The following is a 14,055-nucleotide window of genomic DNA, read 5'->3' as shown; positions in this document are numbered from 1 at the left end:
AAATCCAAGATCTTAAAACTGGATCATGAAAATCCTTCTGAAGAGTGTGTTTACTTCTACTCTTAAGTCACAAATGTTAGTGCCCCACAGCTGTTATTCTCAATCGATGGCTAGTTAATACATATAGAGATGGCCTCAGTATCCTCAGATGTGGAAACTGTAAGGTTCGGAGAGCCAAGGTACCTGAGCACCCACAGATTCTGGAATCTTCAGAGGGTCTCAGAACCACTCCCTCAGGGACACCAAATGACCCTATAATATAACTGTAGCTGCTGCTGCTACTGCTAAGTCACTTCAGTCGTGTCCGACTCTGTGCGACCCCAGAGACAGCCTCCTACCAGGCTCCCCTGTCCCTGGGATTCTCCAGGCAAGAACACTGGAGTGGGTTGCCATTTCCTTCTCCAGTGCATGAAAGTGAAAAGTGAAAGCAAAGTCTCTCAGTCGTGTCCGACTCTTAGCGACCCCATGGACTGCAGCCTTCCAGGCTCCTCCGTCCATGGGATTTTCCAGGCAAGAGTACTGGAGTGGGTGCCATGTCCTTCTCCAATATAACTGTAGAGCACTGGCCAAATATTTGTACTGAGACCAAAGCCAACTCAGAGATTAGTTTCTAAATCTCAGATGAGAACATATATTCCGTACCTTGCTTCTTTCTAATAAAGTGTATCTAAAAACAAAAGAACGAAAAAAACCCACCACAAATAACCTTGCTAGTTGAAGGACCTTACTTCACAATCAACCCTTTTCAGAACAGTATGTTCAACTAACAAATGAATATTTGTTGCTTATGCAGTGTTTACTATGTACTGGGTATTATTCCAGCTACTGGGGACACAGCAATAAACAAACATTACAGATCACATTTCTGCTGCTAATCTAGACTAGATATCAAAATTTAGCATTCCAAGTTTGATGAAGATGACAATGCATGTAAAATGGTTTAATGTTCCTTAAACTGAGCACAGCAGAAGTTATGGTACAGCTGTTACCTGATGGTATGAAGACAATATTGATGCCAAATATAGTATGAGTCAGCCAGGTATATAATCCATAGAAGCCAGCCATTTTGAGGGAAGCATCAAACACCCCTCTAGAATGTCCAAAGATAAAGCAGAAATAAAATAAACACAGTATCATACTGGGATTCAGAAAAATCAATTATTTCTAGGCTTCTAGATTTTATTCCAAATCTGATAATAGCTTCAATTTTTCCAGTGGCCTGAGAATGCTGTTTTCATTTTATTTCAATAAAATATACAAATCTTCTATTTAAACCTTGAAATAGATTTACTAAACTGTCCTTTAAATTTCTCTCATAAAAAGATAACAGAAAAACCTTAAGATACCCTATTCACTGAAATAACTCATCAGGTTTTCACTTCTGAAGCAGATTACTCACCACCAAAATAAAGAGAAAGAAAAATAAGTGTGATCATCTTATCTCTGAGGAGGTAATTAAATTCTGAGACATCCAGGCTGTGGCCAGCCCTCCCCTTGGGAAGAGCAAGTGAGGGATAATATAACTGGTACTTCATCAGTCTTTCTTCTTTTGTTAACAAAATGTTTCCACATTTCTTAAACTATGCAACCCAACTTGCAAAGTAACATCTAAAAATGGTATCAAACAATGCAGGTCACTTGGAGAGAATTACAGAAGATAAATCTTATAAATTCCAAAGTAAAATCTGAGATTAAAATACAAGAGGTGTAAAAACAGGCACACATATTCAATGATTAATTGGAATGAAAATATGTAATCTCGGGTACTTCATTTTTGCTTTTCAGTTGGAAGACTTAAGGTAGGACTGTGTTGAGGAGGAGAAGTAAGGAACTGCTCAGAGAGAGCACAAAGGCAACAAACCTAAAATCATCCAAGGCATCACAAAGTCACAAAAACAAGGAATCTGTGGGGTACACGGGAGGCACGCCCATACACTCAGGAGAGAAGGAAAAACTGTCTGTAACTGAAAAAAGCAGAGACTGTGGCAGCAAAGGTGACGCTGTATACAGAGAAGGACACACCAAGCTTTCCTAAAGCATCCCAAGAGGTGTACTGTGACAGTAACGTCAAACTCTGGAACCTGGTGATTCAGTCACTTAATACCGGTCTGAGACACGGACTTGGTGACAGAGTGGCTCCCAAATTGTAAAATCCTGTCATGCTGACCAGCGGCTTTCACTCAAAAATATCTTAAAGGTGCTGTATGACCTCTGACAGTAAGGACACAGATGGAAGAGGTATCAAAAAGACTGAAAGGAAGGGACATAGCCTACAGGAAATATAAATGATCTGAAGAGTAACTGAATACAAAACATGGAAGAAAAAAGGAACATGAGAGATTTGGGTTTTAAACCTGAGGGAGAAAGAATGGCAGTGTATCAAAGTCGTGGAGAAACCCAGAATAGGAGAGAACATGGAAGAAAAGGGAATACGTTTAGCTGGGCCATGTTTAGCCAAAAAAAGGATGATGGAAATACCCTGGAGGCAGCTGGAAATAAGAGACAAGGCTTAACAGCAAACTTGGGACAAGAAATTTGAGATACGCCAGAAAAATCCTAATCATAGGAAAGGGTAAGATACCCCAAGGCGTAAGCCTAGAAAAAAATGGGGCAATGAGCTGTATTCTCATAAGGGACCTAAGGACAAAGATATACTAGTCCAAGAGATAATGAAATTATTTCTCTAGTAGGAAGAAAATCACTGTAGTATGCTATTCCCACAGGCTTCCCTGGTGGCTCAGATGGTAAAGAATCCACCTGCAATGTAAAGAATCTGCCTGCAATGCAGGAGACCTGCATTCAAACCCAGCGTCAGGAAGATCCCCTCGAGAAGGGAACTGCTACCCACTCCAGTATTCTTGCCTACGAAATCCCATGGGGCCACAAAAGAGTCGGACACAACTTAGGAACTAAACAACAACAAACCCAATTGGGAAAAGGATCCGCCAGCTCCCTTCATTACAACTCCCTCCCCTTCCTGATTTACCAGCCACGCCAGAGACCCAGTTTCACAGTCAATTGGACAGAAACTTGGTTGACACTGGATTTCCAGAAGGGGAAAGCACGCTGTGCACGCAGACGTAGCGTGCTGCTAAGTGGCTCAGGATCGGCTGCTCCCATGGACACCTTCTGTCCCCACTGGAAATAACACAGTCACACACACAAGCCTATGACAGAGGCATCCCATGAAACCATGTGGAGTCCTTGGTAGTGGTAAATATTAATTCAATATTTTTATATAGTTAATACATGGTTTTGTGTCTTTGATAATCCCTACCAATCATGGATACTTACTCCTCCACTGCTGCTAAGTCGCTTTAGTCGTGTCCCGACTCTTTGCGACCCCATAGACGGCAGCCCACCAGGCTCCCCCGTCCCTGGGGTTCTCCAGGCAAGAACACTGGAGTGGGTTGCCATTTCCTTCCCCAATGCATGAAAGTGAAAAGTGAAAGGGAAGTCATTCAGTCATGTCCAACCTTTGCAACCCCATGGACTGCAGCCTACCAGGCTCCTCTGTCCATGGGATTTTCTAAGCAAGAGTACTGGAGTGGGGTGCCACTGCCTTCTCCAATGCATGAAAGTGAAAAGTGAAAGGGAAGTCACTCAGTTATGTCCGACCTTTGCAACCCCATGGACTGCAGCCCACCAGGCTCCTCTGTCCATGGGATTTTCCAGGCAAGAGTACTGGAGTGGGGTGCCATTGCCTTCTCCGTACTCCTCTAGCACTAACTAAGAAAGTCAACAAGAGGTTGTTTCAATTACACGCACAAATAGCAAACATTTGTATCTCAACACTAGTTCTATTATAAGACTAATAAAATGAATTTAGTAATTTTTAAAGCACCACAAAGAGAAACTAAATATGAAGTTTTTAAAAGTCATTTATTTTCCTTAGAAACCTGAAGCAAAGTTTAGGCTTATTAGGTTGATCTTTAATCAAGCAAGTGAAAAAGGCATTATATTTACTGACTTGGTTATTATTTAAGAACTCTAGCTTAAATTATTAATAAATTACTTTAAACAAATTAATTTAATTTCTCCAAATATGCATGAAATTCTGCCTCTCTATGACAGCATTAGAAAATCTCTTCAAATAAGTGAAAATATATTTTCTTACAGCTTTAAACTCTTCCTTATACATTTCAATTTAAACAATATTTATAATCTTCAATCTCTAACAATTTCCAATGAATATTTAAAATTTAATATTTTCAGTGAAAACTGGAAATACTGACTTACTAAATGATTGACATCAATTTCTATTAACCCTGGTATTTTCAATTTTGCAAAACTAGAGGTGGGGAGCATGTTTACTTTCCAAATGAAAATCTCACAGTACACGCATTCTCCCATCAAATTGATCACTAGGACCCCCCCCCCACCCACCAGCCCTGAAAAGCTGTAATCCCACAAGCAAGAGCCATACCCGTGTGCATGCACTCATGTGAAAATATCACACACACTAAATTGCACTGAGGCCGTGACAACATGCAACTTAGTAATGTGCAATATCTCCACCAGAGCAAGCAGAATGGAGCCTCGGGGAAGAAGGGTGCGATGCAAACATTCAGGACACGACATGCTCTAAGGGGGGGAGCATGGTTTGAGGGTAAAGGATGCATGCCACTAACTCAAAAATTCATGAAATGTAAACCCAACCACAGATGTAGTCAGTATAGAGGAACACTTACCCAGAATGGAGAAAAATAACAAAGGTTCAGAAATTCAATGGGACAGTGTTTCTATCAAATAGCCACATATTTCAGAAGACAAAGCTTGAAGAACAAAGACACTTTCACTGTCTGGACATGCAGTTCACTCTCAATTTCAATTCCACTTTTTAACTTATTAATGAATAATGTGAAATGAGTCTAATAACTCACTTAACTGTAACAATGATGAGGACTAATGATTGGTGCTTATAAAATCTGATATAACTGATAATTTACAGACAAAACTACAGCCTCAGGACATTGTAATAATATTTTCACGATCATTTATAGAATATTTTTCCCTCTTAAAAATCTGTCTCCTTGAAGAAACATATTCCATCTTTAATATAATCCCTAAGAACAAAAAAACTGACAGTTTGTGGAACTAGAGCTCATTGTTATCCTACATACATGAGAAATTTTTTTAGAGACATCTATGTAAAACTGCATATTTTAAGTCTTGAATTTGACCCAGTAAAGAAGTAAAAAGCACTCAGACTGCTAAAAATCATCCTGAATTATAATCTATAATTTATATAACTTTAGAGTTGTGCTTAGAAAAATGGCCCAGCCTGTATCAAGTTATCTTGTCTGCACCATATTTTTCAGACTCACAGAAATCTATCAATTTTGAGAACAATTAGGACTGTTGTACTGCTCGAGGGTTGTTAAAAATTTTCCATATTAAAAATAAAATGAATGGTTTTTGTATGAGTACACATTAGAACCAAGACATGGGCTACTGTTACAGCACATAATTAATGTGTACGATCCCAAGAAGATAAAGCAAATCTAACCTGTAAAGAGATATATATTTCCTCATATCACTGTAGATGACTACACTCTCTCTAACCTCAAATTCCTTCCTGAACCAAAGACCTCAATTTTTAAAAAATTTTCACTGAAATACAGTCAATTTACAATGTTGTATTTGTTTCAGGTGTACAGTAAAGTGATTCACTTATACATACATATACATACATATTTACACTCTCTTCCGTTATAGTTATTACAAGATATTGAGTATCCTGTGATATACAGTAGGTCCTAGTTATTTTTTATATATGGTAGTGTGTATATTTTAATCCCAAACTCCTAATTTGACCCTCTCCATATCCCCTTTGGTAATCATAAGTTTGTTTTCTATGTCTGTGAGTTTATTTGTTTTGTAAATAAGTTCGTTCGCAGCCTTTTTTTTTAGATTCCATATATCAGTGATATCATATGGTATTTGTCATTCTCTGCAAAGAACTAAATTTTTAGCTTCTGGCTTCATGTGTCCAGCTGAATAATGTTAACAGTACCACAAATTTAATTCATCACTTTTGACACAACCCCTTCCTCCTGGAGGAAAGCATCATGGTATACCAGAAGAATGTGTGATCTCCATCAGCTGGATATGGGTGCAAATCACAGCTTTGCTTACCAATTCCAAGAAACCACGACATTAAAGAGTAATGTTTAAAACAAAGGAGATGGCATTATCTTGTGTGGAAAAAAATGACTCAGTGACAGATATTCAGAGGATGGTCAGCTATGCTAATAAAGGTTATGTCAGGAAAACGTAGTATCTTAATCTTTAAGTTCTTTACAGACAAGCTAGATAATTTTGCGTAAGACTTGGCTTAAGTAACATCGCTTAGAGGATTCTGACAGCCTTGATATGGTTGATTCCATAACTTTACCGTACTGGGAAGACAGAAAGTTATTTTTCCTTTTTGGTAAGAATATTTGCATAAACTTATCTGAGTCAGACAGATGTCACTTAGATAAACTAAAGTTAATCTATTGCTAGATTAATAAAGATGATAACCGAAGGTCAAATAGGCTTAGAAGGGTTGCTGAAACCAAAAAGTATCTTTCCTGAAGACAACTTCACCCTGAAAGGTGTTACAGTAGACAGTATAGTCCCAAACTTGGAATAATTACATGGATGGCTCCAGGTGGATACCTGAGAGCACCAAAGGGGATACGAGCTTTCTTGTTTTTAATCCCACTTACTGTCCAATAACGGCTTCCCAGGTGGTTCAGTGATCAAGAATCCGCCTGCCAATGCAGGAGACGAGGGTTTGATCCCTGGGTCAGGAAGATCCCCTAGAGGAGGAAATGGCAACCCATTCCACTATTCTTCCCGGGGAAATCCCATGGACATTGGAGCCTGGCAGGCTGCAGATCATGGGGTCACAAAAGAGTCAGACACAACTTAGTGACTAAAACAACAACTGTCCAATAAAGTCTAGGAGGAAAAGGGGAGAAAAAACCTAGCAAAGTTTCCAGAGAAAAATACAGTTTAGGTGTATGAATGCTATTTGAATGTAACCAAGGATTTTCCAAAGATTAAAGTGGTATCCTCATCAGCTGTTACATGAACACAGTGGAGAAAAAAAAAAAAAAAAGCCAAAATCAGTCAGACAAAATTATCAGGTCAAATCAAGATTTCTGTAGAAGACTAGTTTTGAGCAACTATCATTTTCTTAAAAGTATGTGGAAACAGAAATGCCAGCCAAAGATTCACTATTCAGAGAAGCTTTAGACACCTAACAACTTATTAAAAAAAAGCTCTCATGGATAACACGAGGACTTAATTTGAGTAGCTATTCAACTGAAGTCAAAATGAAGTAGAGTCTTATTAATGAATTAAGAACAATGAGGGACAAAGGTTGGGGAAGGAGCTGAAACAAGGCTGCAAAAGGCCTTTCCCTACCTGACATGATGAAAAGGAAAAGGAAGTCAGTGACTTGGAAAGAGAATATGGAGAATAAAAGTTGAAGAATCAGCTCATTCAAAAGTCAAGCCTGTGATACATGGATATCAGATGACATGATGGAAGTTTCTGGCCAGAAGCTATGATACACACAGAGCCTATGATTTGGAGATAACTGCAAATTTCTCATTTCTAGGATCCAAAGTACCCCCTGCAGAGGGCACAGCCTGGCTGCAGAGGGCAAGAGGAAGAAACAGGAAGGCCATCTACTCTCCTTCATGAGCAAAGTCAGAACTCCTGAGAGTACGAGGAGGCTTCTGAGAGAAGGTAAGGTGTACGTGTGGTGTAGGAGGGGCTTCACCTGAGTAAACCAAGTAATGATTAGAAGCTGGAGTAAGAGCCTGTGGATGTAAAGCTGATGGAGACAGGCCACTGGATCTTTGCACATCACAGACTTGAGGGCAGGACACTGAAAATGTTTTACGTTATCCTCGCAAAGGAGATTTTAAAAATTTGAAAATGCCAGTGTCCCTCAGTCGTTTAGCACTGAATGCTGCTAGGAAGGCTCAAGACAGAAAAACAGGCCTCTCGTGGAGAGCAGTTTCTGAGGGAAGTAAGAACAGCATAAATCTTATCCCTACCTGATAGCTTCTTCCACAGACTGGCCAATAATATTAGAAGAAGGACCTGGCTGAGATAGTGGTGTCAGGCTTATCACCCACTTCACTGGCTTGTAGTACTCATCACTGGAACTTAACAGATAAAATAGTGTGGTCAGGAAAATTATCTGCAAAACAAAGGACAGTATCTCCTAAAATACCACATTTGGAAACTACAGGAAGGATAACACAAGCGGAACCAAGAATATGCTTTGCTGTGGAAGGCGTGCGACATGTGCTCGGCTGTGTGGACATACCAGTGACAGGACAAAGTTGAGGAGGGCAGTCCCGCTGTAGAAAAGGATGGTCAGGAGCGTGGTAACGGTGGAGAAGAGCAGACTCACGTTCCGGCTCATGACGACCCACAGAGACTCTAAGATCTGCAAACATTCGAATGACGCTCAGTAAGGAAAACAGTTATAAATCACGGTGAACCTACTTCAAAGAGTAGGCCACCATTAAAACATCCCTGCTGTAATGCAGAAATAGATTTGATGATATTTTTTTAAATGTATCTGTTTGAAAAACTTCCTCTGTTTAAAAAACCAGACACAGAAAGTTTATACACAGCATGACTATAACTATGTGAACATGGCACACAGAGAAAAAAACACCTACAGAACATGCCAGAATGTAACCTGTGACTGGATGTAGCTTCTAGGACCACAAGTGCAGGCCATGAAATCCTAATATTTGCCTTATTAGTCACCTCCCCTACTACCTTGCCATCTCCAACTTAGAACAATTGAAAAATATAAAAACATCACTTCAATGACTTCACAAACATCACAATAACAGAAATGAACTGAAGTCACAAAACAAAATGAACAGATGGGGTCAGAGCTCTGCAACTGAAAATCTTTCCTCAGATAGACATGACCCTATACTAAGACCTACTGAGTTCATTTGATCCACCAGCAAATTCACTAGAACCAGATATTAACACATGTGAAATATTACTGAAAGAAGATGTATAATGTTTATAGCACGCCTACATGTTTTCATTTCCTATCTCTTCATGAATTCAGTCCTACTTGATAATGTCCATTCCATTATTATCCCCAAGAGGACTACTGTATCTACTACTGTGGGCAAGAATCCCTTAGAAGAAATGCAGTAGCCCTCATAGTCAACAGAAGAGTCCAAAATGCAGTACTTGAGTGCAGTCTCAAAAATGAAAGAATGATCTCGGTTCATTTCCAAGGTAAACCATTCAATATCACAGTAATCCAAGTCTATGCCCCAACCACTAATGCTGAAGAAGCTGAACAGTTCGATGAAGATCTATAAGACCTCCTAGAACTAACATGAAAAAAAAGATATCCTTTTCATCACAGAGGACTGGAATGCAAAAGTAGGAAATCAAGAGATACCTGGAGTAACAGGCAAGTTTGGCCTTGGAGTACAGAATGAAGCAGGACAAAGGCTCGCAGAGTACTGCCAAGGGAACACACTGGTCACAGCAAACACCCTCTTTCCAACAACACAAGAGATGACTGAACACACGGACATCACTGGACGGTCAATACCTAAATCAGATTGAGAGGACTATCCTCCCTCTCTCTTAATGAAAAACATGGAGGCAGGATGATCAGAAAAACACCTTCCATTATAGCTTTCAAAATGCTTCCCTAAACCTCACAGCAAGGTGGTGAGGGAAGCAGTGGAGATGATATTTCCGTTTTACAGACATACAAACTGAAGCTCAGGGATTTTAAAAAACTTGCCCAAGGGCCTGAAGCTAGTAAGTTGGAACCAGAGCTGGGCACCAGAACTCCTAACATCTGTTTTATTTTGGTGCCCTTTCCAAAAGAGAAATTCTGTTTTCTGTCATATGTCCAAGTTATACCATCTGTGCTATGAAAGGCCTATCCATTCCTTTCCTGCCTCAAACATACGACTTATAAAAGGCGTATTTTGTTGTCCTCGGTGTTTCTTGCAAACCTCAGCGCAGGCTTCATGAGAGGAGTTTGGAAGGCTAGTTTCATTTACAATAACTCCTTACATAAAATCTTGCAAATGCTTCATGATGCCTACAAAAATATGCATGACTGACTGACTGACCTTGTGGGATAAAGAATAAATGAATAATGCCACTGATTCCAAGAAACAAACCAACAATGCCCTTACTTGTCTTTGGGGAATTCTGTCTTTGGAATTTTTATTAAAAATTTTTAAAAAAAGTTTCTGGGTCATACTGATAGGAAATACGCTGTGGTAATTCTTAAGAAATTAACAGAATACATTAACTATAGACTGGTAGTTGCCAGCCACAAACCAGCAACTTTTCTATGTACTCAAAGGGATTAAGAAAGGTTCAGAAAATAAGAAATAGATGTTGGGTATTATAAAACTAAAAAACTGAATCAGGGGCTGACCTTGACGTTTCTTAAGATTTTTTCTGATGAGATAGGTGGTGATGTTAAAGAACGCGATTTTTTTTAATACTGTATAATAAAATGTCAATATTTAGAAATTAGTGAACATTAATTCCAAATGACCAGTGCACGTTACAAAATCATGTAAGGGTGAAAGATCCATTCCTAACCAAGACAGATCCATGGACCCTAATATAAGAGAGTAGAAAAAGTTCACTGATAATGCTTTCAAATTCCACACTGCAACTAACCTTAAAGAAATACCATCTGCTGAGTGTCAGAGTAGTATCAAAGAACTGTCACAATGATCTGAAAAGGTTATTAACAGACTTCCCTCTCTTTTCCAACTACATATCTGTGTGAGGCTGGATTTTCCTCACATACTTCAAACAAAACAACATATTCCAACAGACTTGAGTACAGGAACAAGTATGAGAATCCAGACATTAAATAGGTTTGCAAAAATGTAATGAAAGCCGCTCTTATCACTAAATCATTATTTTATTTTGGAAAATGGTTATTTTTCAAACACAAAAAGCACGTTCTTTATGTCAACAAGTAACATTATATTTTAGTAGCTGTTAAATATTTTTAAAGTTCTCGGTTTTAACTGAGAATACAATAAATACCAATAGAATGCACATCAGCAAAAGCTCTTTGGAGCTCTCAGACCAAACAGTTTGAGAGCCACTGGACTAGAGAAAACAGAGGGAACGGATTATCAAAAGCAACATTCTTAGAACTGAAGGACATGAATTTCTAGATTTAACCTCAAACTATCACAGCTATATTAGGCGATTGGGAGGACAGGAAAATGTGAGTGCAGGAATGGGCCAAGGGCCCAACAGAGTCGTAAGAAAACCCCAGGGGAGCAGTAAGGAGGCACTGAGAGACTTGTATCTTCATCTTCCATGTCAGAAGCCGAAGATAACACTGTGAAACCCAGGAAGACCAGCATAAATATTATTTTAGAAATTTTAGAGGTAAATACACAGAGAAAGTTAAAAGAATGCAGAGCTCTGGAGAATGAGACTGAAGGGGGAAGCACAGAGCAGGGGCAACACTATTCATTATTTAACACTTTAAAGCATCTTCGACTTTTCAGCTATGGTCATCTCTTGTTCTGATAAAAACTAAAATTTAAAAACATCTAGCACAGCAAACCTCCACTTTTTAAAAAATTTTATTTTTTTAAAGTTTTTTTTTTGATGTGGGCCATTTTTTTTTTAAACTCTTTATTGAATTTGCCACAACACTGCTTCCATTCCGGTTTGGTTTTCTGGCACCGAGGCATGTGGGGTCCTAGCTCCTCAACTAGGAATCGGAGCTGCACCCTCTGCACTGGAAGGGCTTTTCCCAACCACTGGACCACCACGGAAGTCCCAAACCTCATTTTTATTAACATGAAAAGAGTTACAAGTTTATTCACAAGAGAGGATTTCTCATCTCTGTGAAAAGCCACAGGCCGAGAGACCTCACAAAGTATGCTATGGAGTGAGACTCAGCAACACTGCAGACTGTTCCTTGCTGCCTCCGATCTGCATAGCAAGGCAGAGGCGGGTGGCATGAACGAAGGACAGGAGGGATGACAGAAATCTAAGCCTTTAAGCACCCAGTCTCTCTATTGTAACCGGAACCATATTTCTATCTGACAAAGGACCTGACCAACCAAAGGCGGCTCCCTTGCTAGTGGTTCAACTAGGGGCATTCTGGTCAGTCTCGGGGATGAGGACACCATTCTCAGAACCCGGGAGCTGCAGCATCGTGCATGCTTCCTGAGTCAGCATCTCTTGGTTACTCTTCAACCATAGAGGAGAGATCAGGGGAGCTACACTTGAGGCCTACAGCTTTGGGACATCTTCCTGGTGCATTTAGAATTCTCAAAACTGCAAAATCTCATGGCATTAAAATCAGGGTGATGAAAGACATTTACGTGTGTGAAAAAAACCTGGGAATTAGAGTCTGTTTTTTCCTAAGTCCAATTTAATTAAAAAATACTATTTCTTACCGAAAGAAATGTCTCAATGTTCTCGTGGACAAAGGAAGCGATATCCTGCCAGTCGAGAATGTCCCCCAGCCAGCTATTCTGACGACTTATGTGCAGCTTCTGCCCTCTGTGCCTTCCAGAGTGCGATACGTTCTGTGGAACAAAACAGTTCAGACATGAAACCCCCGTCTTAACCTGAAGACAAGAAGACATATAAATAGCCTACTTTGTTTCAGGTCCACTTGAGCAGTTTAGTAAATACACAGAGGTGAAAAACTTCGTATTATATCAGAAATTAACAAAGAACTCCATCAAAAAGACCCGAAATATGTTTTTCTGTTTATATTCTAGCTACTGTGTCTCAGCCTAGCTTAAATGCATCCCTCCTAAGCATGTTCATGAACACACTTTACCCGTCAGTATATTCAATTGAACATGAACATAGCATATACTTTCATCTTATTTTCCCCCGCTTTCTCCCCTCTAACCTTTCTTTTAGTCTCCCATTTTTGCTTTTTCCCTCCTTTCCTCTTGTACCTTACTACTCTTCCAAACAAGCTAAAGAGAGCAGAGAGAAATAAAATATGAAAAAGTATAGCTAAAAGCAATATTAAATATAATGGTATCAGATGTGGAAGGGTGATGAATAAACAAAGCGACTAGTAAGGTTAAAATTTAGAAATAGAAGTAGATTTTTAACATTTTGCACGTGTTTCCATTTTTGCACTTTTCCAAAAAGCCCAGGGATGCCAATCTTCACTAGCAAGGAAAACATTCAGTTCAGTTCAGTTGCTCAGTCGTGTCCAACTCCTTGCAACCCCATAAATCACAGCACACCAGGCCTCCCTGTCTATCACCAACTCCCGGAGTTCACTCAGACTCACATCCATCGAGTCAGTGATGCCATCCAGCCATCTCATCCTCTGTCGTCCCCTTCTCCTCCTGCCCCCAATCCCTCCCAGCATCAGAGTCTTTTCCAATGAGTCAACTCTTCTCATGAGGTGGCCAAAGTACTGGAGCTTCAGCTTTAGCAACATTCCTTCCAAAGAAATCCCAGGGCTGATCTCCTTGCAGTCCAAGGGACTCTCAAGAGTCTTCTCCAACAGCACAGTTCAAAAGCATCAATTCTTCGGCACTCAGCCTTCTTCACAGTCCAACTCTCACATCCATACATGACCACAGGAAAAACCTTAGCCTTGACTAGACTTAGGTCCTAGTAAAAGAGGTAAAGAAAGTAATGCACTTACCCACATACAAACCTATGCTTTTAAAACACTGACCTGACCTCCCTGGACCATTCAGGAAGCTCAAAGTGGGTAAGGGACAGTAAAAGCTGTTTGTGTGTAAGCAGAAGCCCCAGAATTAGCAGAAGAAACAAGATACAACCTTTGTAATTGGCTCTTCAGCAGGTATCTACCCAGAGATTCCCCAGTTAGGTTTTGTTTGGTTTTAATATTCATTTATTTATCTTGCTGCACTGGATCTTAGTTGTATCTTGTGGGGTCTTAAGGCAAACTCTTAGTTGTGGCATGTGGGATCTAGGTCTGTCAAGGGCTCAAACCCGAGCTCCCTGCACTGGGAGCTCAGAGTCTTAACCACTGGACCACCAGGAGGT

The 14,055-nt window shown here is 39.8% G+C and overlaps 1 protein-coding gene across 2 annotated transcripts in view; it reads right to left on the bottom strand.

Annotated features, from left to right (window-relative positions):
• The window catches only part of TMEM245 (transmembrane protein 245), a 79,644-nt gene that overhangs the window by 19,479 nt on the left and 46,110 nt on the right, over positions 1-14,055 (bottom strand). For both annotated transcript variants that reach the window (XM_015092997.3, XM_027964135.2), the window contains 4 exons: positions 12,462-12,593; positions 8,333-8,455; positions 8,058-8,203; positions 990-1,090 (listed from right to left, as the gene is read on the bottom strand). In XM_015092997.3, the coding sequence (XP_014948483.2) occupies positions 990-1,090; positions 8,058-8,203; positions 8,333-8,455; positions 12,462-12,593 (502 nt within the window). The remainder of the gene's footprint in view (positions 1-989; positions 1,091-8,057; positions 8,204-8,332; positions 8,456-12,461; positions 12,594-14,055) is intronic.

The sequence above is a fragment of the Ovis aries genome, chromosome 2 (genome assembly GCF_016772045.2).
Source record: "Ovis aries strain OAR_USU_Benz2616 breed Rambouillet chromosome 2, ARS-UI_Ramb_v3.0, whole genome shotgun sequence".
NCBI lineage: Eukaryota > Metazoa > Chordata > Mammalia > Artiodactyla > Bovidae > Ovis > Ovis aries.
Note: the sequence above shows the minus strand (reverse complement) of the source record. Positions and strands in the feature narration are given on the sequence as shown.